Source organism: Electrona antarctica (assembly GCF_951216825.1).
Source record: "Electrona antarctica genome assembly, chromosome: 8".
Lineage (NCBI taxonomy): Eukaryota > Metazoa > Chordata > Actinopteri > Myctophiformes > Myctophidae > Electrona > Electrona antarctica.
The window spans coordinates 1,957,932-1,983,542 of record NC_136789.1 but is presented as its reverse complement, the minus strand read 5'-3'; the positions used below and the strand labels follow the sequence as shown (position 1 = coordinate 1,983,542).

Sequence of the window (25,611 nt, the reverse complement as noted above, 5' to 3'; positions counted from 1 at the left end):
ACACCGAGAAGACACGCTGTCTTTCATGAGTGACTGAGGCCTTTTCTGCTCTATATGTAAAGTGTCTTGAGACAAGACACTAAAAATTGAATTGAATTGAATTGAATAGGAGTCGTATACGGTACAAAGGTATCTGGGTTGTAAGACCGATACCTTGGCTTACAAGTATTGAGGTGTTCTTGATCCTCTCTACTGAAGGTCAAAGGTCTTGAAAGCAGAGTCTTGAAGAGGTCTGTGTCTTGTAGAGTGATGCTGAGGATGAAGGTCTTGACAGATTCTGGGATCTGACGATTTGAGATCGTTGGAGATATGCCCGAGTGCGTTGGTTGGCATCTGAGGGTTGGAAGCAGAGGGCTACTTTTTTACTATTCAAATTCAGGTTATCCTGATGATGTCAGAGTGATGTGTCGTCATTTCCATATAGGGGATGAGGTCAGCAGGGTTCAGTTCCATATGACCCTATATGGAATACTTGATGTCAGACGTAGATGTATTTGTAGTCAAATACTTATGCAGATTCAGCCGATCATGTCGTGTTGATCCACTTCCGCTCCATATATGGAGAACCATGTGATCAAGTTCATTCAATGAATGTCGAGGTTGTAGTGCCAACAACAATCAAGGTGATGTTCTAACAGGGGTTTCTCTACTTACGTGTAAACAATGCATGGCAAACACTATCCCATGACTTAACGACATCTCTGTGTCCTTGTTCAAGTTCAGGGGGTGGGAACTATAGATTTCAGCAGGTATAGATCTCACCTGAGGTAAGATATGATGAACTTATACACAAATGTGTGATTTGTCATAAACAGGTTAGGTTAAACGTGTCTTGGATACGTATACATGCTGCTAATATGATTGTAATCTGATAAGATATATTTTCTGCAATATGATAATAGACATGTAATAAGGCTGTAATAGATAGATAGATAGATAGATAGATAGATAGATAGATAGATAGATAGATAGATAGATAGATAGATAGATAGATAGATAGATAGATAGATAGATAGATAGATAGATAGAGATAGATAGATTACAAAGTGTGGCTAAATGGCCTGTACTTTAATATTCAATTTACTTGAAACTATTACGAAACAATACATTAGTTATTATTAAAACATTTCAATGACAATTTAATTTCCCCAAACATCAGCCTATAGTAGGCCTACACTACACTGGATGGGGGCCCATACATATAATAAAAAATGTGAAAACCCGTGATAGAGATAGCTTACAATAGAATATACCGAATGTGTCAGTGAATGATTCTCAATTCGTAAAATCCCAATGCTTTTCGTGTAAAACCTGCCTCTCCACTGCATCGAGGGAACATGGAGCTTTCTGATGTCGTTCTCGACTGCGATGCGCATGAGAAAGCCTTTCCCTGTTGTTGTTGTTGTTGTTGTTAACTATACAGGCAGCTGTTCTGTTACTAAAGCATGCATGACAGTGGGTTTTTAACCGTGTTTATGATTGTGCTTCCTCACGATCGGCTAGACTAGAGCTTCGTCATCTGGCCGTACCAATAACAGTACAGTACGCCCTCTTAAGTAAGAACCCTGCAGTATGGACTGCCCCCTCCAGCAGTCACTGCATGTTTGCTTTGTCAGCTGTGTTCTTCTCGCAATAAGTACATCATCGCCTCTATACGTCTTATTACAGAGCAGAACCTTGGACTTTAGACCAAAGAGACAGATTTATCTCAACGGCAGGGTTCCTTATCGTTTCGCAGCCTCTCGTGGACCTTTGATCAGGGACACATTGGGTTCACCGTTCACCTCTCTCTCTCGATTTTGAAAGATGACGTTAAAATCCAATAAAAACGAACCTGCTGTCCCACTGGAGACGGTGTGCAGCGTCCGGACAGCGCTCTCAGACCTGTACCTGGAGCAACTTCTGCAAAACAAACCCAAGTCTGAAAAGGTACGACGATGCACTGATTTCACATTATAACGTTTATCAGCTCATAACATTAGCCATACTTGCTTCCGGGATGGACGGTATAAATGGCATGGGTTGTTACTTGTTGTTGATGTTTTATGTACATGTAGTAGGCCTACTATACGTTGTCGCTTGCCGACAACAATAGATCTTGTTCGCTTATTTGTTGTTGTAGCCGGTAAACGACACCGCCGTACGAGGGAATAAGTAAAGTTTATGCTCCAGTTGGCCGCTAGCCCGCTGCCGAATCATCTCAACTCAACCTTTTTCATTTCAATCGCACCCTCAGTTTAGCCTCGGTCCCAGCCTTACTCATCTGCGAAGAGAAATGCCCTCAGTTTGATATGCATAGGTCACGCCGTCACGCCGTCACCCCCCCCCCCCCATAATAATAATAATAATAACGCCTATTGATCATATATGTCATCATCATTTCAATTGGGCTATATCTCAATCTAATTTTGTTGTTTTGTTAGTCATGTTTGTCCAATATGGTCTGATTTTGGCTATAACAGTGGGATAACAGTGAAACTCGATAAAAATACCCACTCTTATGTTGTGTAGTTAATTATAGGTAAGGTTACTTACTTGTATTGTTGCCTACTCCTGTCAGAGTCATGCTGCAATAATGTGAACACAGCCCCCCACTCCCCCCCCCCCCCCCCCATTCAGGTTGAGGTCCCCTAGTGTCAGTAAAATGCTGGTCTTAGAGATTTCATAGATAAGTTATAGGCAAGATTCACTTCTACAATGTGTGCACATACAGAAATAACCTATTCACGTGAACGGACCCGTTTACTCCCATAATAATGAGCCATTTATATTTGATTTTGACACAGTGAATGACAAGTAGTTATTTATTCACCTCCTATGAGAGAAATCAAATAACTTTGATTGGGCCTATCACTTAACAAGCTTAATGCCAACCTCTGATGAAAACAAACTCAGAGTATTTGCACAGAACTAAATGTGATACATTGTGGATAGATCATGTAATAACTGTGTATTCACGTGTTTATGTGAAAACTATAGGGTCAGTATATTTATATATGGCTACAATAATGTACAGATTTATTAGATAATTAAACATGTCATTAATCCTAGTGTCCCTATTCTGGGATGCACATGCAGCAAAAAGTGCAAGAAGACAATGTAACTATGATTAGGATACCAGGTAAACATCAAACCAAGCATCTTGCTAACTAAACAACATACAGCACTTATAAGCTACGTTATGTCTACCTAAATAGGAAGGAAGTGAAAGAGTATGAAGAGGCCAGTTTCTGACTGTGGTGGAAAATGGTTGAGTAAAGGCTGCAGTCCTATTGGGGGGGGGGGGGGGGGTCATTCCATAGCTTGGGAGCCAGGAGGGAGAGGGCCAGGGCATCATAAGGGAGTGACAGATATTCTGTATTAGCTGATCTAAAGTGTGCGGGAATGGGTGTAGGGGCGGATCATGTCCTGAAGGTGAAAGGTGCCATCATGCCCTTGATTGCCTTGTAGCTAATCACCAGTGATTTGTACTGGGTGCAGGCAGCAACCGGAAGCCAGTGAATAGAGCACAGAAGGGAGTATAGATAGGTGAAAATGTAGGGAGGGTGAAGACTATTCTGGATCAGTTGTAGGGGTTGGACTGAGCATGCGGACAGACCAGTCAAGGTCTGAGTTGTCGTAGCCTATCTGGTGCAGTGGTATCTGACAGTTTAGAGTTAAGTAACCTTGAATGACAGTCACAGTCACATCAGAGTTAAACATGGTTCCAAGTGCTGATTTGTGTAATCAGCAACTTTGAGGTCTTTGGGATTAGTGCCTAGTCAGGACTACTGAGTCACAAGGGATATTGTGTGCAGAATGAAGGTCTTTCACTCATTGTGTGTCTAACTTATGGGAGTCACTTAACTTTATATTCAGCAGTTTCTTCTCCATCATGTGACTATGATACAGAACATCCAGGGGGGTAGTTTAGCCACAATACAGTACCACATTTAGTACCATGTTTGTGTATTTGTGTGTTGATATATGGGCCACGGCCAACACACTTTTTCATCAAGAGAGTTTTTAGTCCAATGCCGAACCTTGACCACCAATTATCCATGTTTGGACCGATATCTTGCCAACAAAAGTGCAACATTTCCTAATCAATTTAAAAAACTTGTATTTGAACGAAATTGTGTTCATATATTTCAATGCACAATGGCAAAAACACAATTAAATCACAATTATTTGTGTGACAATTAATTGTCAACTTAAATTTGCAATCGTGACTATGACAGCCCTAGTGAGCAGAGAACAGAGCGGGAGATCAGCAGAAGGACTGAAGCAGCGGTACTGTGTTGCTGTACTGCAATGTTATGAGGAAAAGAGAGCTGAGCCAGAGGGCAAAGCTCTCCATCAACCAGTGGAAAATGAGCTTCGATCTTTTTATGTGGTTGAGGTGGTTCAGGACAGGTATCTAATACAGAATGCACCCTGGGCTACTCCCAAGGGAGTTTTTTTTAATCCACACACGTCCAGCTGGAAAGAGACCACAAGGCAGACCAAGAACCAGATGGGAGATTGTATCTCCACACTTGGAATGACTCTGGAAACCCCAGTCAGAAGTAAATAATATTGCCCAGGAAACGGTCTGGGATTATGTGCTGTAATAATATTAATAAGGCAATAATAAATCATGTGTACAGCAGTTGTGTTTGAACTCAGTTGTGTTTGAAAAACACGTTGCAATTTGTGAAACTATTTGGTACAGCAACTACACAGTATGTGGCATCTAGGCAAATCATTCTGGCTAAGGAATTCTACCTGGCTTTAAATAGATACTCATCGACATCTATGGACGAAACCCTGTTTTAGAACCAAGAACGATTATGATTTTTTATAGATTTCTCAGCTGCCTTGTTGCCTGAAGAATGACGAAAGCTTGCTATCTTGAAAATAATTAAATAATTAAATAAATCAGATTTTGCACAGATTTGCGGAGCGTCCCTTTATTTTTTCAGCTGCCTTGAAGGCAATATTGTGTATTTAACTGCACTTTAAAATGTACCATATTTCTTTTAAATTATGTTGAATGTGACTATTCAGAATATTTGTTTAACCCCATGGAGGCACTAACATACTCAGATTTTGAGGTGGGATACTGCCAATTAATAGCGTTCCACTTGTGGAAGGCAGGTGATAAGTCAGAACTGGTTTTCTTGCGGTTTTGCTATGACACTGCAGAGAAATCATTTTAACTGTTGGTGGCATACTTAGAAACACATTTTGAAAGTGGTTAACTTTGCCCCTTTTCTTGAGTAGGCTACTTTATTTTGGCATGGGTCTCAGACAGTTCATTCTCAGTTGTCTAGCCCTTCAAATATGGAGCATCAGTAGTTGTTTGACACTTGGCAGAAGATCAAGGCAATCAACATTTGGCTAACCACTATGGGGAGAATACATTAATAAGTTATGTTTTTGATTCAGATACTGATCTGAGAGCAAGAAAATCAATAGATGACAACACTGATAGATTGCTCTATATTTGCTGCAGAACATAAAACAATAAATATTATATCGAATATAATTAGGTTTATATAAATATATACACACATACTGTGTATTTATATGTAGGCCTACAGTATTTGTAGTTATGCAGAACTTAAGTGTTCCTTAGCATTTTGAAGTGCAATGGTTGTAATTAATACTTGATGATCTTATTTGAGCAATTAAATGACATCAAGTCAAAATTGTGTCCCTCCAGGTTGCACATAAGTGTTGTTTTTCGACATCCAGTATCTATATACTAACCTTTAGGCTGCATTGTCGTATCCACCTCAGTCAACCTTTGTGACAGCCAGAAAATCACGCGACATTCGACAAACAGGAGAGAATACAAGGCAGGCAGCCTTTTTTTTGTCCCTTTTGTTTTTGACCATCTTGATCACATGACTATGTCTCTGTGCAATTCTACACTTTCAGAGTTAACACTGAAGATTGTGCTGATGTGAGTGCAATGGAATCAGGAAGCTAAGAGAAACACATTTCTCTGTAGAGACACAAAGGGATAGGGGCCTGCCAGGGTCTTTTTCTGTCCTAACTTCTTATTCACAGAATTTCACACACGTTACAGCCCACGGATATTTTTCACAGATAACTTATCCAACTATGCGGCACTCCCTATCTCAGCTTTGCTGATCAAGCATATTGTCACAATTATGAGTCACTTCGAATCTTCTAGTCTAATCAAATCAAATACAAGAAGAGCTCTAGACCAGGCCTAGAGATACACACAATTTAGAATTTATCAACAGAAACACTTAAATCAGTCAGAAAGAAAGAAAGAAATTGAGTTTATGCCAATTTGAAATAGCTAGCCGTTGAGGAATGGCTTGATAAAAATGTGAAAGTGCAAGTGGTCTGATTAGCAACATTGTTCACAACACAAAAGCTTTTGTTACCTATACATTTTGAGTACTACAGAAAATGATTAGGCGTACATCAAGTAGAAGAAAGGACGGATTGTGACACAGCAGAGCAAATCATTATTTGTGAGCCTGAGAAGGCGGCGGGGGATGATTTGATTGTTTTTCCACATTCACTGTCTGGAAGTCAACTAAGATTTACAAATGGCACAAGATTTAGGCTACAAAATGATCAATGCTTTAACAGGATAGTGCCACCCCCGGCACTCTGTTTAAAATTGACTGCAGGCTTTTCCAGGATCATAGCATCTCCGATATTTCACTCATTTCAAGCGTTACTTTGCTGAGTCAAGTTATGGTTTGCTATTAAATTAATTTGCCACAGTGTAATAAGAATATTATGAATGCATAATAATAATAATAATAATAATAATAATAATTATTATTATTATTACCATCATAATCATCATTTATCATAGGGTAGATAGTGTTCGTCAGGAATCAATGAAGGACCTACCACCTCCACATTTAATTTTCTTCATGCTTTCTTGCATACTGTATTTTGACATTTCCAAATCAAACAAACATATCAAAAGTAATACATTGGAATATCAAGTTTTAACTTCCAGTCACACTTCTGCATATTTCGTTGAATATTGTTCAGCGTGCCTCAGCACGTTTTGTACTGCTTCGGATATTAATCATCCTGTCAATACTAGCTGACCTTTACACTGAGGTGTGACAGCTTCCTTTAACCATGTGACTTCCCTCTCTCTCCCCCAAGGGTCAGCACATTGTGTAAACGTTTAAAGAAAGAAGGAAGAGACTCCTTTTCACAGCCCACTAGTCCATTTTGTGTGCTCAAGACATCAGAATTGCTTGTGAACATTGGTTCATGATGTCGATAAATGTCAAGATACTTAGGGTTATACTTGTGTCAAGAATTGTGGAGATATTTACAGTAGCAAGATATTCGTACAAAAGGGGAGATGTGACTCTAGTCCTGGAATGGTCCTATAGAATGAAGCTCATTGTGAGTCTCCTATTCATCATTGTCAGTGTTCAGCTCTAAACATAATATACCTGATGACATTAAGTGTGATTTTTAGCTTCCTCAGTTTAGGTTAAGAGTCATAATTACAAACTTTCACATGTCTACCCTAGAACACCATCGGAATAGCATGTAAATACATATTGAAAGCCAGGTGTCTGTTCATTTGAATCAGGAAATCAGTGTTGTGTCTTAAACGCAGTGCCGTTAGTGTTCTCTGCACTGCAGCAGGAAAACTGCCCACTTCCCCAGGGAGGATGTAATTTAATCTGTTTACAACTAGAGTTCGTCCATGTGCTTCACTGTAGTGATGAGACTAAACTAAAACTATTCCTTCCAAGTCATGGCTGATAGCTGCTGTATTACATTGCAATTAAAGCAGTTTGACTGAACTGTGGCTGCTTGGATGAGTCACCTAATCCCACACAACCTCAAACACAGCTGTTCTCCACCAGTGGGATAAGTGCATGTTAAAAGGGTCACAGACAAAGACCACCTTTAAAAGTGGTCTTATAATATAGCAATATATAAATATACTAGTAATTATAAATACCGGTATACCTAGTCACCAGGGTTCTAAAATGTTGTTGTGGTGCACTAGACTATACTATTAGTGTCTACTGACATTAGACACTCCAGTGACTAGAGTGTCTAATGTCAGTGTATCCATGCATTCCATAAGGAAGGACCACAGAAGCCAAAGGCAGATCTACCAAGTCCAGCATGAACCCGACTGGGCGTGATAGGGTCCAGAGGTCAGTTCTAAGCCATTGGAATAATCTCCAATGGCTTTATATGAATGTAGAAATGAGTGGAGAACCACTTCTTTAACAAGTAACTTTATTTTAGCTCAAAGGAACTTAGGCATGATTTGGGTCATCCCTGTTTGTGGTGTGATTTGACACTGCCATGTTTATCACATTCCATGCCTCTAATCTTCTGGTTTTCATTTTAGAGTTTAGACATCAAAGCAGGGATTAGTTTGCCTTAGACCTAGTGTGTGCAATAAAGATATGGGTTTATCACACACACACACACACGCACGCACGCACGCACGCACGCACGCACGCGCACACACACGTAGCAAGGTAGCAAGGTGAGATATCCTATTACTAGTTGATACCCCTTGGGCTACATCAGCAAATGTAAATGAAGAACAGCACCATCTAGAGGCTGTCCACGCCATGTTATGTCATAAACCCAATAGCAAAAACAACTGTCAGAATCATTCATGGCGGGACCACCTCAGATAAAGAGGAGGTGGATGGTATTTATTTTATTTGGCAATGGCTTAATGTTGCACAGATTCAGACAAACAGAACACATATTGTGCAGAGAGCGTATCACTGCTAATGCATTGTTGAATGATTTGCTGAGGCAGGGTAAGTTGTCTTTGGTGTGCAACTCTTTGAACCTTTACAGGATTTATTGTTCCATATTTTCTGAGAGGTGCCTATTCAAATGTCCACCTCGGAGAGATCAATAAAGCGTGTCTTATCAAAAACACTTATCACGAGAGTAGAGTTCAGCATGATCATACACATGCTACAACACTCCTTGGAATGAACAGTTCTCGCAATCTTTTAGATCATTCCTGACATCTTAATAGAATCATACAATAGATATATTTAGAATATACTGCCCTCTGAGAGATAACTGACAATTTTGTCAAATGGTGCAACTGCTTAATAAGGTAGGAAGAAAGGTGAAATAATAATAGGCATAACCCATTGTGAAGCAATTTGGAATAATTATTTCAAAGGGCTCTGTTTCTTATTTTAACTCTCAAAAGTAATCTTCTACATTCAAATTAGTTACTCTGCTCCATCTCAAAAACTTAAAAGCCAACATTTTAGTAAAAAAAAAAAAAACACACCATGTTTCCCATCCATCAGAAATAGGCCCAAAGAATATCTCAAATGTGACTCTTCATCACATCAAAGCACAGGGTGAGTTGAAAGGACATTGATTTCCATCTCACTCTTTAATATTTGCCAAGAGATGTGACCCCATTACTGATGTGGTCACCATGACCACATAGACCAGATGGACCAGACTGCCGGACATGCTTAATGAAGTGTTTAAACATTGGGTTAATTTTCAACCTTGAACATATGTTAAAACTGCAAATGAAACATGACTTGTTGAGACACAAAACCTTTATCAATTTCTCTCAAAATACCTGGATGTCTGGAATCCTAATCTGTCAACAGGAATCAGGGTGACCATTTTTGGTCACCCTGACACCCTGATTCCTGGTTTGCCCTTTTCAGAGGCTCTGGACACAAGGAGATTCTTATGGACCTAATTTAACCTCACTAGCGAATCACATTGATTCTAAATCATTCTTTAGATAATAGTCACTAAATGGCACACTAGCATACCAAATGCTGTATACTTGTTACACTATGGTATTGTATTATGGTATTGTATTGATTGATTGGTTATACCCCTGACCCTTTGCCCGGCCTTACCCTAACCAATGGGCAACGTGTCATACCCACTGGCTAGTGTCGAATTAAGTTGAATTAAGTGTTTGTTATAACCATTCATTTCAGGGAACAATGGGATGGTAACATACAACAGTGCATGCTTCTGATAAAAAGGTGAAAGAGGTGGTCTTGTAACCACCCACCTAGTCTGTTAATCTACAGGGAGTGGACAATACAATAATACATACACATTGAAATCAATGGACATGACTATTTTGAGCAACACCTATGAAATTACAAACAAAAGCATTGTGTGTATGCAGTGCATTCCATAGTTTTGGAGCCAGAAGGGAGAAGAGTTTGGGACGTGTGGAGCATTGCCCGTTTTTCTTTTTTTGGTGAAGGTACCTCCAGCTTCCCTGCGTTGGCTGATCTGAGCGGGAGGGCTTGTATAGGGTTCGATCAGACTAGCAAGATATGGGGGTGCCATACCTTTGGTTGCTTTGAATGCCAGCATCAGAGTTTTGTACTCAGCGACCGGGAGCCAATGGAGGGAGCGGAGAAAGGGACACCATAAACACCTTGTGGATTCTAAGTGTAAGTTATTGTTGTTTCTTGTCCCACAGGCAGCTATGCAAAGCAACGAGTGTAAGGGGACTGACGTACACACCAACGGTAGTGCAGGTGGTCACATGAATGGGGCAGAGATGACCAAGATGAGAGAAGTGACGTTTGAAAAAAATCCCTCAGAACCCATGGTAAATCTAATGTAATCAAGTTGTTACTAAATGTTGAAAAGCAGTATTTAATAATCGCAAAAAGCATGGACGACACATCCACTGCACATAATGTAAATCTGTATCGTTTCTACAATATATCCTGCAACAAATATCATCATGTTGTCTTTTAATTACACACACACCCCGTAATTTTCTCATTCCAGCTCTCACTGTTTCATACACAGAGAGTAAGAATAACATACTGAACTTACAGGATCATTTTAATGAACGTAAATTTGTATTGGTGAATTCTGTTGTGATTAACTTTGCGTCTCACATCTAGGGGGTGACGCTGAAAGTGAACGACAAACAACGATGCACTGTGGCAAGAATATTGCACGGGGGCATGATCCACAGGCAAGGTACGGAAATCAAAAGTCAGATTTATGTTATATTATACCGCATGTATTATATATTTTAGATTAATTTTGGTGGCCATAGCTGAGAGGCCGTCTGGGAATCGGAGTGACCATCTACTCGCCCACTCAGTCTGTCAAAAGTGTCAAGACACTTAACCCCTAAAGGGTGATTTATACTTAAATAAATCAGGCAGCTGCTCCTGTGTGTACTCATCAGAGCCATCTGAGCAGCCCTGTGCTGGATGAAGCAGTAAAAGCATGACCCCCCCCCTCCCCTGGGGACCAGAAACCCCTTCCCTTTCCCTTCTCAGTCCTATGGTGTCCTGCACGGCAAACAAGATATATAGTCACACTCACAACACATCGCAGCATTGTGTTGCGAGCTTGTAGATCTGGTATTTCTGGCGCGGGACATTGGCATACCACACAACAGAGTAAAGGTTAGGCATAAGCGTGACTGTTACATTTCTGATGTTCAAACATTGCCTTTACACTCGTTCGATGTAATTGTACTAGATGGGCATCAAGGAAATAGACATAAACTGACTATTTGCAGTGATTAACCTTTTATAAATGCCACACAGATCTGCGTGGACACAATTTTTAAAATGGCTGACAGTGGTCTGGCTGTGTGTCAAGACTAAGAGTGAGTAGATCAGTGAGACTTTGAGATAGCAATAGCATACTGTTAAAACTAAACTCATTAATTATTCATTCAGTAATTGAACTCCATCGTAAAATCAATAACAACAGAGGGATGATAATACTTGTCAGACAGACACTTTGACAAAGAGTCTCTAAATAGATAAATACTGATCGACAGATTGAGAGAGTGACTATGACTATACTGGTACGGTACGTCCAAAGAAAAAGCATACCAAAAAGCAGTTTGCTCCTATAAAATACATACAGATAAAAAGACAATACAAATTTAACTGAAACAAAGCGCTTTTTTCAAAAATGTTAGGAGTTACAATGCTAATAATCAAAGAACACCGATTAAGGTACTTACACACTGGGGGTTTTTTTTCTCTTGTGATTAATTCACCAAAAAATATAGATTTTCAAACTGCTTTGTGTCATGAGTTCATCCACACATAATGTTATTATTACACAGTGACAAAACAACAGACGTTTCACTCTGTCAGAATGAGGTCTATTTTTCACCACGAATAAAGGCATCAGCCTGTATGAATGAGGCATCAACTAAGAATAGTTTTGATATGAAATAGTTGCTGGTGATTCACAAAAATAATACCTTTACAGTGTTACTGCTTGTCTCCTTCTGATATCAATGCATGTCTCTCTCCAGGGTCTTTACATGAAGGGGATGAAATAGCAGAAATCAATGGGACAAGTGTCATCAACCACTCAGTTGATCAGCTACAAAAGATCCTGGTGAGCCAAAGATTAAGGTGTAAATGGCAATGCTTACAATTATGTGTACACTACACTACTTTGTTCTTTTGGGCTACTGCACTAAAACATCCATGTATCCATAAAAGCAATGTTCCAGCATGCTATTGATTGCTCCCAGAGATGTAATCACCTAAATGCTTTGAAACATCTGTGATGGGAGGTGCCCACTTGACCTGACAGCAATCTAGGGACCTCTGTCATGATTATTTCAAACTTTTGCCTCGATTACGATTCTTTAAAAACTATATATATATATCGTGAAAATACGTGTCATGAAGCGACACGTTGTAACCTTGTAGATCGGCTATTTTTGTGAGCCATCATTGTGCCCCGAAGTATAATACAAGATTAAGTGGTTAATCAAACTAATCAATTTAGTCCATTATAAAAATGTGTTCATGCCAATTCCTTGACATAAAAAAAATGTTTCTCAATTAAGATAAGATGAAGTCAGTTATTGCTTATTGGTTCAAAATATTGGTTTCAAATTCATTTCTGTTGAATTACCGTAGTCAGCCCTACCCCAATCATCATGTTCTCACCCCCCCCCTCCTCTTTTAATTGTTTACAGAAAGAAACCAATGGCGCAGTCACAATGAAGATAATTCCTAATGTGCAGAGTCGCTCCAGAGTCTGTGAGGTAAGCTAGTGATATTCCAAAGACAAAATGTTTCCTGAACATACCCTGATCATAAATGCACTTTTGTTTTGTGATTATGTTTTATTTTCTTGTGATTAATCTATCCTTGTGGGAGCTTTCTTCCTGTGGTCCTTGTGCCATTTATTGTTGAATGGAGGATCGCAGACACTGAGCATCCTATTCTGATTGATCCTTTTGTTTTTCCAAAACAGAAATATGACCTTGTGATAGTTATGGATTTGTGTCTGTGACCAGTAAAATCGTAAGAATAATCATATATCTGTTAATTGGACAGTGCCGTGCCTCTTCCACAAAAGTCTAATTAAACCACGTTGACCCTGGAGTCCCTATGTTGGGCGTGTCATAGGTTAGTTCTGGTCCATAGCCGTCAGGAGCCTTAAGGCTATGTTACTCTATGTTGGGCCTGTCATAGGTTAGTTCTGGTCCATAGCCGTCAGGAGCCTTAAGGCTATGTTACTCTATGTTGGGCCTGTCATAGGTTAGTTCTGGTCCATAGCCGTCAGGACTTCTCCTTAAGGCTATGTTACTCTCATAGGTTAGTTCTGGTCCATAGCCGTCAGGACTTCTCCTTAAGGCTATGTTACTCTATGTTGGGCATGTCATAGGTTAGTTCTGGTCCATAGCCGTCAGGACTTCTCCTTAAGGCTATGTTACTCTCGACTTCCTGCCGCCGCATATCTGAGCCCCCCGCCCCACGTATAAAATATTTCACCCGATGGAAAAATCTGGCAAATGGGATTTCTATTGAGGGCTCAGTGGACTAACTAAAACATATAACATATATAAAAAGTGCATGTTATATGTGTGATGGGGGGCTTGAGTGCGTCCACTAGGGAAAGTAGGCTTTCGCCGCCACAAATTTGTATTGGTGAGTAGCGAAATTGTTCTATTTTTGCAGAAGTCGACATGCTGTGCAGTCTTCATGCTGCGTCAGGAAGTCGAGAGTAACATAGCCTTAAGGAGAAGTCCTTAAGGCTATGGACCAGAGCTAGTCATAGGTGAACTATCTTTTTTTAAATGTCAAAAATAGCTGATCTACAAGCTCATAATACTTTGCAGTGCAATGTGTTCAGATTCAGGTACCTTTATTTGCCTTTGTGTATACACATATAGGTGTGTGCATAGCCATTAAATTCTTTTTTCACAAAAAACACATAAATGAGTTGTGTTGTGAGCTTGTAGATCAGCTTCCCCTTTAGGGCTTAACTGGTTAATACTTAGTTGCATGGTGATGTTGCTTGCTGAAATGTCAAGCTTAACAACACAGGTCAAAACATAGCGTTAGCTTGAAAATGGGTTATTTTTGGGGGATTAGTTAGACTGAACTGTCCTGTCTTTTCCAAAACTCCTCTGTTAAAAGGAATGTGTTCTTTATCAGGTGAATCTTCCATAATTGAATGAGAGACACAGGTGACTATATAACATTCCAAGTTTGCAGTAGTGGGCCAATAAAGATCATCACTCACATTAGATTTGCTGCTAATTCTGCCATCTCCTGGCCATAACATAGCTTCCATGTGCAGAAGCCATTTTGTAATATCTGCAATTCCTTGGCATTGCACACATTACATTATTGACCAAACAATTTATTGACTAATCAAAATGTCTCGCCTTGTCAGATTGGACTTGGTCATCTTGACAATTGTAACTAACTGATAAACATTAAGTTAGTGTTTTAGCTTATGATGTGGTCAATGATGGCAGTTTACCCTGAAGCTTGTAGTGCATTAAGAGGTAGTTACATAGCGTTTCATACCATTATATTTAGTACATTTTTGTACACCCTATCCTTCCTTATTTTTTGAGGGGTGCTAGCCCTTCCTATATTCAGCTATTAGTGTCTTACACAAACATTGAATTCCCACTGACAATGAATGGAGAATTTACGTCATATGTGGATGAGCAAATCGGCTATTTTCGTCCTACACAAAGATTAAATTCCCATTGACAATGAATGAAAATCTACGTCACATGTGGCCTACACAAAATGTAGAATTTACGTCATGATGTATGATGATAAGAGCGCCCCTCACTTCACACAGGTGTGATTTTTCTTTTCTTGTTTTCTTTGTTAAAGACAATAAGGTTTGTTGTTTACCACAACCACTGGAGTGACTTGTGGAAATCACAAATATCCAAGTACTGAATACTAACAAATGCACTAAACTACCTTGGAAAATTGCTTACATGTATTATTGATGTTAGGTGTTTCAGTGAATTTGTTACAGTATAACCAAGTAGGCTACCTGTACTTCCCAGTGTTAAAAGTGATTTTTATATACGTATGTAATGAGTATGCACACAGATCAGGGCTGATAAAATAAGAAATGTTCTCCACTTTCAGAGCCCAACATGAGGCAAAATGCAAACATAATTGTGTTCCATTTATGAATTATGTAGTACAAGACTAACATTTAACATCATTATCCCTCATATGATCTTATTCTTAACACTTAAGAAGTACTGAGGGATTAAATGAGGGGAAATAAATAAGGGGAAATTGTGTCAACCATTAACACAGTGTAATAGAAAAATCACATTTGCTCAATAGGGGGTGCCACACTCTAACTCTGGAATGGGCCTTTGATTCTAACCATGTATAAACAAGAAGTATATTTATAAGTAAAAGAATAAATAAAAATAAGGCACGGCCAGCATAATGTATTTTGCCATACTGACACTCACTTTTAGTGCAATTGGACAGTACATAATAATACAATTGTGGTTCAAATCTGTTTGGAAGCAAGTTACTGAAACCAAGTGAAAAGTGATCAGGAGCCCAGAAAGACCAAGTTTGGAAGCCATATTTCAGTCATGGGATTCAACTTTACTATTCCCAATACTTCACATGTTCCATGACATGATGAAAATGTGAATCTCCCCCCCTTTGACTGGCATGTATTTTAAACCTGCAGATGTATATGAGGGCTCAGTTTGACTATGACCCTGCCAAGGATGATCTGATCCCCTGCAAAGAGGCAGGTTTGAAGTTCCAGACCTGCGACATCATTCAGATCATCAACAAACAGGATCCTAACTGGTGGCAAGGCAGAGTGGAGAGTTGTACAGCTGAGTTCGCTGGACTTATACCCTCCCCTGAGCTCCAAGAATGGTAAGTTCAGTAAGTTCAATAAAGCACAAGGAACTTCAGAAGTAATAAAGACACTAAAAGTTCCATTAAAGTAACCCCTCTCTAACTGGTGTTCTGCTATACTGGAGTGTTTATTTTGTGTGCAGACAGGGGTTTCACTTCTTGTATTTTGCTTCCTAACACCTCATATACATCTACACTGCCAGCGATGCAAGTGAGCGAACGATGAAATCTCATTAGAATACGTTTTTCAATTAGACTGTCCTGACGAGGCTGACGTACAGCGAGCGTGCAGCGACGTCGTCCACCCCTCCTATATTCGCTCGCAGAGTCTCTTATTTGAGACTCTTCCTCAAACACTTTCATTGGTTGAAATCACAACGCAATGACCGACGTTCCATATCAGGACAGTTTTTCGCATGATATTGCCGTGGGAGAGCTCAGCCCTTGCCTGTGTAGATGAGGTGTAAGAATCCGTTCACACTGTCCCGACAGACAGAGTGAATCAACTGCCTTCATAACAGGCAGACAGTGTGAACATAAACACCAAGTGTGAACATGCCATACTTATTTAAGCTAAGCAATTTTAACTTCAAACTGTTTAAAATGTTTATTTTCTTTTTTAACCAAACATGTTGATTTTGGTTGACATTACATGTGACACCACACCAGGCACTTCAGAATAAGGGCAGACTGCACCTAGCTTAACCCATTCTGGGCGGGAACCCCTTTTGGTGTTTTAACTAAGCATTATGTTATACTTTAGCTATTGAAAAATAGCAGATCTACAAGCTCATAGCGCGCCACCGAGTGGCGCGCTATGAACTTGTAGGTCTGCTATTTTTGAAAAATCGTAAAAATGCGGCACAAATCTTTGAATATATATTCTTTCAGAGCGAACATTTTGTTTTATTTCGACGTCAGGCCAGAATGGGTTAATGTAACTCTCTTATCCTTGCAGGAGGTCGGCAAGTAAAAGCAAGGCCACTAAAGGCAGTCCCTCCTGCAGCCCTTTTGGAAAGAAGAAGAAGTGCAAAGACAAGTACCTGGCTAAACACAGCTCCAGTGTGTATTCATGAATATATACAGACTTACACTTTCATTGTCAGCCGTTATAGATTTCTATAATACAAAGCTTTTTTTCCTATACTTCTTTTTGTTTTTTTTACAGTTTTTGACCAGCTGGATGTGATTTCTTATGAGGAGGTTGTTCGGCTTCCAGCATTTCAAAGAAAAACTTTGGTGATTATTGGTAAGCCCCTTACCAATAATCCTTATCTGGTCCATGAAGATGTACGGCTATTTATTTGTCCCTCTGAATTTTGGGTATAGAATTTATACTATAATCTTGGACATTGTGGAAAAGGTATAAATAATAAATAAATATAATAAATCAAAGAAAGATAATGGTAGAACAAATAATTTAACAGAAGGCTATTAAAGTCTGACATGAATAGGTTTCCTGTCTCAAAATAATAATTTATAAATTGATGAAACCTTTACATTTTAGGTGCACCTGGAGTAGGAAGGAGATATATCAAAAGCTCACTGCTGAGCAAGTACCCAGAGAGGTTTGCCTACCCTACCCATTGTAAGTACAATAGCTGCTCTGTTTTCTTTTTTCTTTTTTTACTGGGTATTCTGAATAGAGGTTTAACGTGGAATGTGGAGTGTAGCTACCAACACATGAAGTTTGATTTAGGCTTTGCTTCGGTGAGCAAGTGTGAGCAAGTGTAAAATAACGTATTTTAACTGAAGAAAGTGTTGACACCATCTTGAAGCAGTGACAGTCAACATCATTGAATTGTCACTTCATTTCAGCCCAAATTAAGCAAAGGCTATCGCATTCCTTGTGTGAAGGGGTAGTGGTTTTGAAATACTGTAACTGTAAACGTTCAAGAGATAAAGAAGGAAGAGATGATAATGTGTTTTTTTTTAATGTTATGCAGAAATATAACTTTCAGCTCTAATTCTGTCTCTACGCAGACACCACCAGACCCAAACGTGCAGACGAAGAAAATGGGAAGGATTACTATTTTATCTCTAATGAAGTCATGACCAAGAGCATCTCTTCAAATGAGCTGCTCGAATACGGCAGCTTCCAGGGATACATGTTTGGCACCAAGATTGAGACCATCGAGAAAATTCACGAGCAAGGCAAAATCGCCTTGTTGGATATAGAGCCACAGGTAGGCAATCCAAATGAATAATATAAACATACAGCATGCAATACTGGGGGCAGAATATGTGTATTGTTTTGGAATCATGTATTGGGCCTTCCACACTTTAACAAAACTCTTCTCAATTGATTTTTCACTGCAGACTTTGAAGCTGATGAGAACTCCTGATTTTGCACCTCTTGTGGTTTTCATCGCGCCCACCAACACAGCTCCCCAGGTGCTCACTCATTGTCTGCAGACTTTAGGCCTTCGTATAGCAACACCCTGAAAATAATACCCTTGTTTGGCCAGCAGTTCCTAACACTGTGCTCTATTCCCCGCCATCTCTTTAGACGGAAGCCCTGCAGGCAATCCAGAAGGAATCTGAAGCCATCCTAGCCATGTACAGACACTTCTTCGATGTGATTCTCGTCAACAACGACATTGACGAGAGTGTGAAGGGAGTGGAAGAGGCCATTGAGCGTGCCACCTCCACTCCGCAGTGGGTGCCTGTATCGTGGGTATATTGACAAGTTTCCCGTCCCTTTTGTTTGGTGAAAAGAAGCAGTGCAATATCACTCCCTACGCAAGACCTTAAGAGTTAATGATGTCCCAGGTATGTTTGGGTTAGATTCATGTAATTGTCTGAGATGAGATGTTTTGCACTAAATCATCCACAGAAGAAAAAATAAATCAGCAATACTAAAAATATTTTATTTCAGAATTCCTAGAGAACCTCAGAAGGGGATGTTATGGAATGTTTTATGTGGTTGTTCCTATACTAGCAATTTTAGTCACGGGGGCCCAGATTACTCCTGGTTTTCTATTCCATCGGGTCATCATCACCGACATTCACTTGATCATCTATAGGACATAGCAGTCAGTGGGAGTGGTTTTCTGGCACCACTGAAACATCTGCCAGAATTTGCAAAAATATTTACATAAATTATTTTAAGCCTAGAATCAAACCATCCAGGTGAATCATAACCATAGACCCTTTGATACTGTGAAAAAATAAAAATGCAAAATTATTTTATTAAATGTAGTATATCATATATATAAATTGTGTGTGTGTGTGTGTGTGTGTGTGTGTGTGTGTGTGTGTGTGTGTGTGTGTGTGTGTGTGTGTGTGTGTGTGTGTGTGTGTGTGTGTGTGTGTGTGTGTGTGTGTGTGTGTGTGTGTGTGTGTGTGTGTGTGTGTGTGTGTGTGTGTGTGTCCACAAAGAATCAAAGGATTTATGGTCATCATGAATCACCAGGATCCTGGCTGGCTTGATTCTAGGCTTAAAATCATTGTAATCTCAATGGGAAAAATGAATGGTAGATTTTTCAGTAAGGTGCCAGAAAACCACGCCCACTGCTATGCCCCATTGTCTAAATGAGTCCTCCTGGGTTAGAACATAGAGCAGCAGTCTGGGTGTCTAAATGAGTCCTCCTGGGTTAGAACATAGAGCAGCAGTCTGGGTGTCTAAATGAGTCCTCCTGGGTTAGAACATAGAGCAGCAGTCTAAATGAGTCCTCCTGGGTTAGAACATAGAGCAGCAGTCTGGGTGTCTAAATGAGTCCTCCTGGGTTAGAACATAGAGCAGCAGTCTGGGTGTCTAAATGAGTCCTCCTGGGTTAGAACATAGAGCAGCAGTCTGGGTGTCTAAATGAGTCCTCCTGGGTTAGAACATAGAGCAGCAGTCTGGGTGTCTAAATGAGTCCTCCTGGGTTAGAACATAGAGCAGCAGTCTGGGTGTCTAAATGAGTCCTCCTGGGTTAGAACATAGAGCAGCAGTCTAAATGAGTCCTCCTGGGTTAGAACATAGAGCAGCAGTCTGGGTGTCTAAATGAGTCCTCCTGGGTTAGAACATAGAGCAGCAGTCTGGGTGTCTAAATGAGTCCTCCTGGGTTAGAACATAGAGCAGCAGTCTGGGTGTCTAAATGAGTCCTCCTGGGTTAGAACATAGAGCAGCAGTCTGGGTGTCTAAATGAGTCCTCCTGGGTTAGAACATAGAGCAGCAGTCTGGGTGTCTAAATGAGTCCTCCTGGGTTAGAACATAGAGCAGCAGTCTGGGTGTCTAAATGAGTCCTCCTGGGTTAGAACATAGAGCAGCAGTCTGGGTGTCTAAATGAGTCCTCCTGGGTTAGAACATAGAGCAGCAGTCTGGGTGTCTAAATGAGTCCTCCTGGGTTAGAACATAGAGCAGCAGTCTGGGTGTCTAAATGAGTCCTCCTGGGTTAGAACATAGAGCAGCAGTCTGGGTGTCTAAATGAGTCCTCCTGGGTTAGAACATAGAGCAGCAGTCTAAATGAGTCCTCCTGGGTTAGAACATAGAGCAGCAGTCTGGGTGTCTAAATGAGTCCTCCTGGGATAGAACATAGAGCAGCAGTCTGGGTGTCTAAATGAGTCCTCCTGGGTTAGAACATAGAGCAGCAGTCTAAATGAGTCCTCCTGGGTTAGAACATAGACCAGCAGTCTGGGTTTCCAGGACCTAAGCGGAGAACCACCAGTATAGGGCTTCAGGTTTGTTATGGGCTGAGGGATAGGCCTATTATGTATGAATACAAGACAACTCACCCCGGTGCTTGCCCGTTTTTCCTCCCGGAATTTTCCCCAGTGAGGGGGATAACTTTGTAATATGCTATTGGCTGTTTGTATTCTTTTTGGACAAATATAAAAAGATACTCCTGTGGAAAGGCTATATTATTTTACTTATATTGACCCTATAAACAATTTAGTATTATTTAGTATATGTAAGATTTTTCCCACTCAAATGGTACCTCGTCAGATAATCCCCACATAGCCTACAACAACTTCTGTGAACAGACTTCACTGTAGTAGCTTTTCATAAATTATATTTGTACTTAGGCTGTCTGCTGCCGTGAAAGTTTATAGTTAGATAAATTCAAAGTCCAGCCGTCTGCTGTCCAGCCTCTCCCACCCCTCACTGGGGAAAATTCCGGGAGGAAAACAGAAAAGGGGTGAGTAGTAGCTTTTCATAAATTATATTTGTACTTAGGCTGTCTGCTGCCGTGAAAGTTTATAGTTAGATAAATTCAAAGTCCAGCCGTCTGCTGTCCAGCCTCTCCCACCCCTCACTGGGGAAAATTCCGGGAGGAAAACAGAAAAGGGGTGAGTTGTCTTGTTACCTTATGTATAGTGCCACACTGACATCCTGTCCATTAAGTTAACCACAGTAATTAGAGTTCTCATCGGACCCGAAAATGAAGGCCCGGCCCTAACTGGGCCTTATCGGTTAGGGCCCGGCCCGGCCCGACTAATTAGCATAGATTTTAGGGTTTGTGCAGAATTTGAGAACTCTACACAGCGTAAAAGTGAAATGCCAGTCAGCACCATCTTCATAATAGATAAATACACAAACAGAACAGAACTATTATTTTTATTATTATAAACAAATTCAATATATATATTTTTTGGAGCCCGAGGCCCGACCCGGCCCTACTGATTAGGCCTGGTCGGGTTCGGGCAGAGTTTGAGAACTCTAACCGTAATCCTAACATCCCTATATTACGCATGCCATTACAGGCACACACAAAAAAAGAAAAGTAAAAAAAAATGTACATATATAATACAAACATAATATAGAAAATAATACAGATCTACAAGCTCACAATTCATTGCAATGTGACATGTTTTGAGCTTGTAGATCAGCTATTTGTCGTACAGGTATGTACTTCAGTGGTTAACTCTTGAGAGTTAACTTAACGCTCAGGATTTCACAGTGCACTCAACCTTGATTGTTGAAATGTGTGATGGGTGCAAATGCAAAATAAGACCACAACTGTGAACTGAAATTCAACCTCGACTCTGATTTATTTTTTTGTTTTTTTTGTTTTTTAGTTTTCTATTCTATGAGTTTGTCATGAATTTCAGATTCTAAAGTCATTATTCATTATGTGGAAATGTAGAGATTAACCATGTCTAGTAGCCTACACAAGATTGTTTAGTCGACGGTTGACAACCTATGTTGTCTCAACTCATCGGAATTGTATACCTCATGGAATGATGTAAAGGCACTTTCAAACAAAATTAAAAACTCCTCGGCTCTGTTGCAGTTGTTTAGTCGATTGTCATTCACAGTGGTGGAAAGTACCGATTTACTTGAGTTCTGTAGTCCTACTTAAAGTACATTTTTGAATATATGTATACTTGACTTTCACTCCACTTCATTTCAAAGACAAATTATTGTACTTTTGATTCTTGTGACACTTGTGAATTATCCACTTAAGCCCTATTTCAAATATAGTGAAAATAGCAGGTCTACAAGCTCACAATGTACTTTACCTTAAGTACTGCAGGTTGAGTACTTTGTCCACCACTGGTCATTAAAACCTACAATACATCTTTCCACTTTGGGGGACACATTGAGAGGTCAGCCCTGATTTGAAATGTTGCCAAATGAACATCAAAAATAAAGATATTTACAAATGCATGGAGTATGTTGTTGTTAAAGTTATTAAGTTGTTATTGTGGAATGACGCACTGCTTCTGTAGTACAACACAGTGGGATCCCCATTAACTAATACAAGAGTTAATTGTTTTTACATCCAGCGAAAGGAAAAACACAAGTAGGCACAATGCAAAGAGTAGTGCAATAGTCGATCTGCAGCCATTTCAATAGGTAAATGCAGCTACATTAATTATGTGTGTTTTAGGCGTTACTGTGCGCCAGCATGGACATCTGCTGTACAGTAACTTCATGCTGGCAGCCTGGCACACAGAAACACCTGAATGAAATATGCCCACAATTAATATTACCTTGTGCGTATAGCCTACCTGTCAATATATCTGCTGTGAAAATGTACCATATTTCAAAGCAATAAAGGTCAGTCTATAACTGATTGGAGGTCCATGCAGGTCCTTCTCACCTGCCTCTCCTACACTGCCTACCTCTTTGCTTGAGTGATTACCAACCCCTTTATCATATAACCATATAAATGTGCATTTGCAATTTTCATCTTTCAATGTAGTTCCTGCAGAGAAACGGCGTACAACTGACCTGTAAATTCTAGTAGAAAATGCTGAAGGCCATACTTGACTAAATAACCGGTCAGCAACTTCCATGAACAAAGGATATAGGGAAGTTCCTTGCCATACAGTATATATTTAAACTGTTCCAGCATCCTCTTGACCAAAGAAAAAATGGTTAACAAAATAGAAAATAGGCCATACCAACCAAGTTAAATCAAATTACTATGGCACGACAGCCATCCATGACATTGTCACATTTGAACCCACCAGGAATAGAATACTAATAGATTAGAATAAGGCATGGCGGCCATCCATGACACCTGAACCCGTGGAGAATAGAATAGAAAATAATCAACTCACAGATCAGTAAGGCCAACACAGTTAAAACAATCCACTAAGGTACAGCGCCATCCATGACATTTATTTTTGAACTAATCACGAATAGAATAGGGCACAGCGGCCATCCATGACATCTGAACCCATCAGGGTTAGAATAGAATAGAATCATTAACTCACAGATCAGTAGAACTGCAGGGCAGGAGGCAACGTACGATTCATGGCAGTGTATAGTCTTCACAAAGAACTTAAGAAGTCTTGTTGCCAACAAGCCCTGTTTGAATGTATTATGTTACTTTCTCCTGCAGTATCAGACAGATTATGCATTGTCATTGGAAAGAGACTCACCAGTTCATAACCATCTTTTCGTCATCTTTTGTTAAAGTGTTTCTTTCTGCATGCCGGGCCTTCTCACACTTATGGTAGAATTTATATAAATGGATTCATTCTCTTCCGTGGCCTTTGTGCATCAAATTAACATTATTCCAATCCAAGATATTCAGAATCAGAATTAGAAGAATAGATATTGGATATCGCCTGCTGCGGTTCTGCTGCATTTCTGTTTGGAGTGGCAACAGGTGAGACAGATTTGTTGCAACACCTGAACAGCTCCAAACTCGCCGCATTATCGCATGATGCTAGCTCTTGGCGTGAACTCCAGTCGTGGAAACGAAAAAGTAGCCGATATGCCTACTGCAATGTAGATAAGTATAAACAGTCCAGAATTCAAAAATTACTTGAGTAGCAGTACACATTTAATGTAGCCTACCAGTATCAAATGTATAAGCTACTTTATCACCAAGTGTAGGCTACTCATTTATGCAGAACTAGACCTGTACGTGCCCGTCAGCCACCGGCCTACTTGAGAGCGATGCAACTTGGGAACCTAATAATACCCATTGTCAACTTGTCATAGCACCCGTTTTAACTATCTGTCTGTGTCCCACATGGAGATCTCTGTATCTGCCAGTCTGCCTGTGTCTGAAGAGTGCAAACTGACTGTTAAAAGTGGAGTGGTTAAGTAATCAATTTGCAGGTGGGTGGTTGCCATGGTAACGGCTGGAAGAGGCTGGAAATTGCACAGGTGAGGGGACTTTGGCTCATTGGGCCCACTAGCAGAGCCTGACCAGAGCCTTCTGTGGTGGTTCTGGAGAACCGTGGGTCCGACCGACTCGATACCGGGCACTGCACTCCCTGCGGGGGTGTCAAATGTGAAGTCGGTGGGTCAAACGGTTCTCGAGTTACGTTCATTACAACCGTACACACACGCACACAGACAGAGACGTGGCACATTTATAGTTAGACTAGACCTGGCTGTACGTGCCCGTCAGCTACCGGCCTACTTGGGAACGATGCAACTTGGGAACCTAATAATACCCATTGTCAACTTGTCATAGCACCCGTTTTAACTATCTGTCTGTGTCCCTTTTGTGCCCATACTGTATATGGAGATCTCTGTAGTATCAATACCCATTGGCATAGCACCCATTTTAACTGTCTGTCTGTGTCCCACATGGATGGAGATCTCTGTATTCGTCTGTCTGCCTGTCTGAAGAGTGCAATCAATTGGCTGAGGCAGAGGCTGGAAATTGCACAGGTGAGAGAAATTGGCCTCATTAGGCCCACTGGCAGAGCCAGAGGCTGGAAATTGCACAGGATTTAGGCCAGGGGTGCCCACACATTTATGACGTGAGATCTACTTTCAAAATGACCAGCTCAACAAGATCTACCCACTGAAAAAATAAGTGTACCATTGCTGAAAATAGTTTAAATATATAATGTACCTGGGGGGGGCTTTGAAATAGGGAGGGGGGAGAAATTATGACAGGCAGTTTCTGCTGTCAAAATATGCCGTATTTAACTTAAACGCCCAATGCATTCTCAATGGCAATAGCACAAACTTTGGCATGCTATAGTCCTACATACTTACACCTAGAAACCCCATTCAAACCTATTTAGGTTCATCTTACGGTGGACATGTTTGCTTGAAAAGAAATCT

General features: G+C 40.3%; 1 protein-coding gene across 1 annotated transcript; it reads left to right on the top strand.

The window, feature by feature from the left end:
- The first annotated feature begins 1,632 nt into the window (after positions 1-1,632).
- On the top strand, positions 1,633-19,285 carry mpp1 (MAGUK p55 scaffold protein 1). Its single transcript, XM_079507773.1, has 12 exons — positions 1,633-1,929; positions 10,457-10,588; positions 10,893-10,971; positions 12,281-12,366; positions 12,959-13,027; positions 15,964-16,160; positions 17,101-17,204; positions 17,311-17,391; positions 17,650-17,730; positions 18,126-18,328; positions 18,462-18,536; positions 18,652-19,285. The coding sequence occupies exons 1-12, from the start codon at positions 1,807-1,809 to the stop codon at positions 18,826-18,828; spliced, it is 1,407 nt and encodes a 468-aa protein (XP_079363899.1). The 5' UTR covers positions 1,633-1,806; the 3' UTR covers positions 18,829-19,285.
- Positions 19,286-25,611: the final 6,326 nt, after the last annotated feature.

What these genes read in the sequence shown, in the direction of transcription:
- mpp1 (XM_079507773.1), top strand. Translation starts at nt 1,807, where the DNA reads ATGACGTTAAAATCCAATAAAAACGAACCTGCTGTCCCACTGGAGACG. An exon ending in AAAATCCCTCAGAACCCATG is followed by an intron (nt 10,589 to 10,892) that starts GTAAATCTAATG and finishes TCTCACATCTAG; the next exon opens with GGGGTGACGCTGAAAGTGAA. An exon ending in CCTGGCTAAACACAGCTCCA is followed by an intron (nt 17,205 to 17,310) that starts GTGTGTATTCAT and finishes TTTTTTTTACAG; the next exon opens with TTTTTGACCAGCTGGATGTG.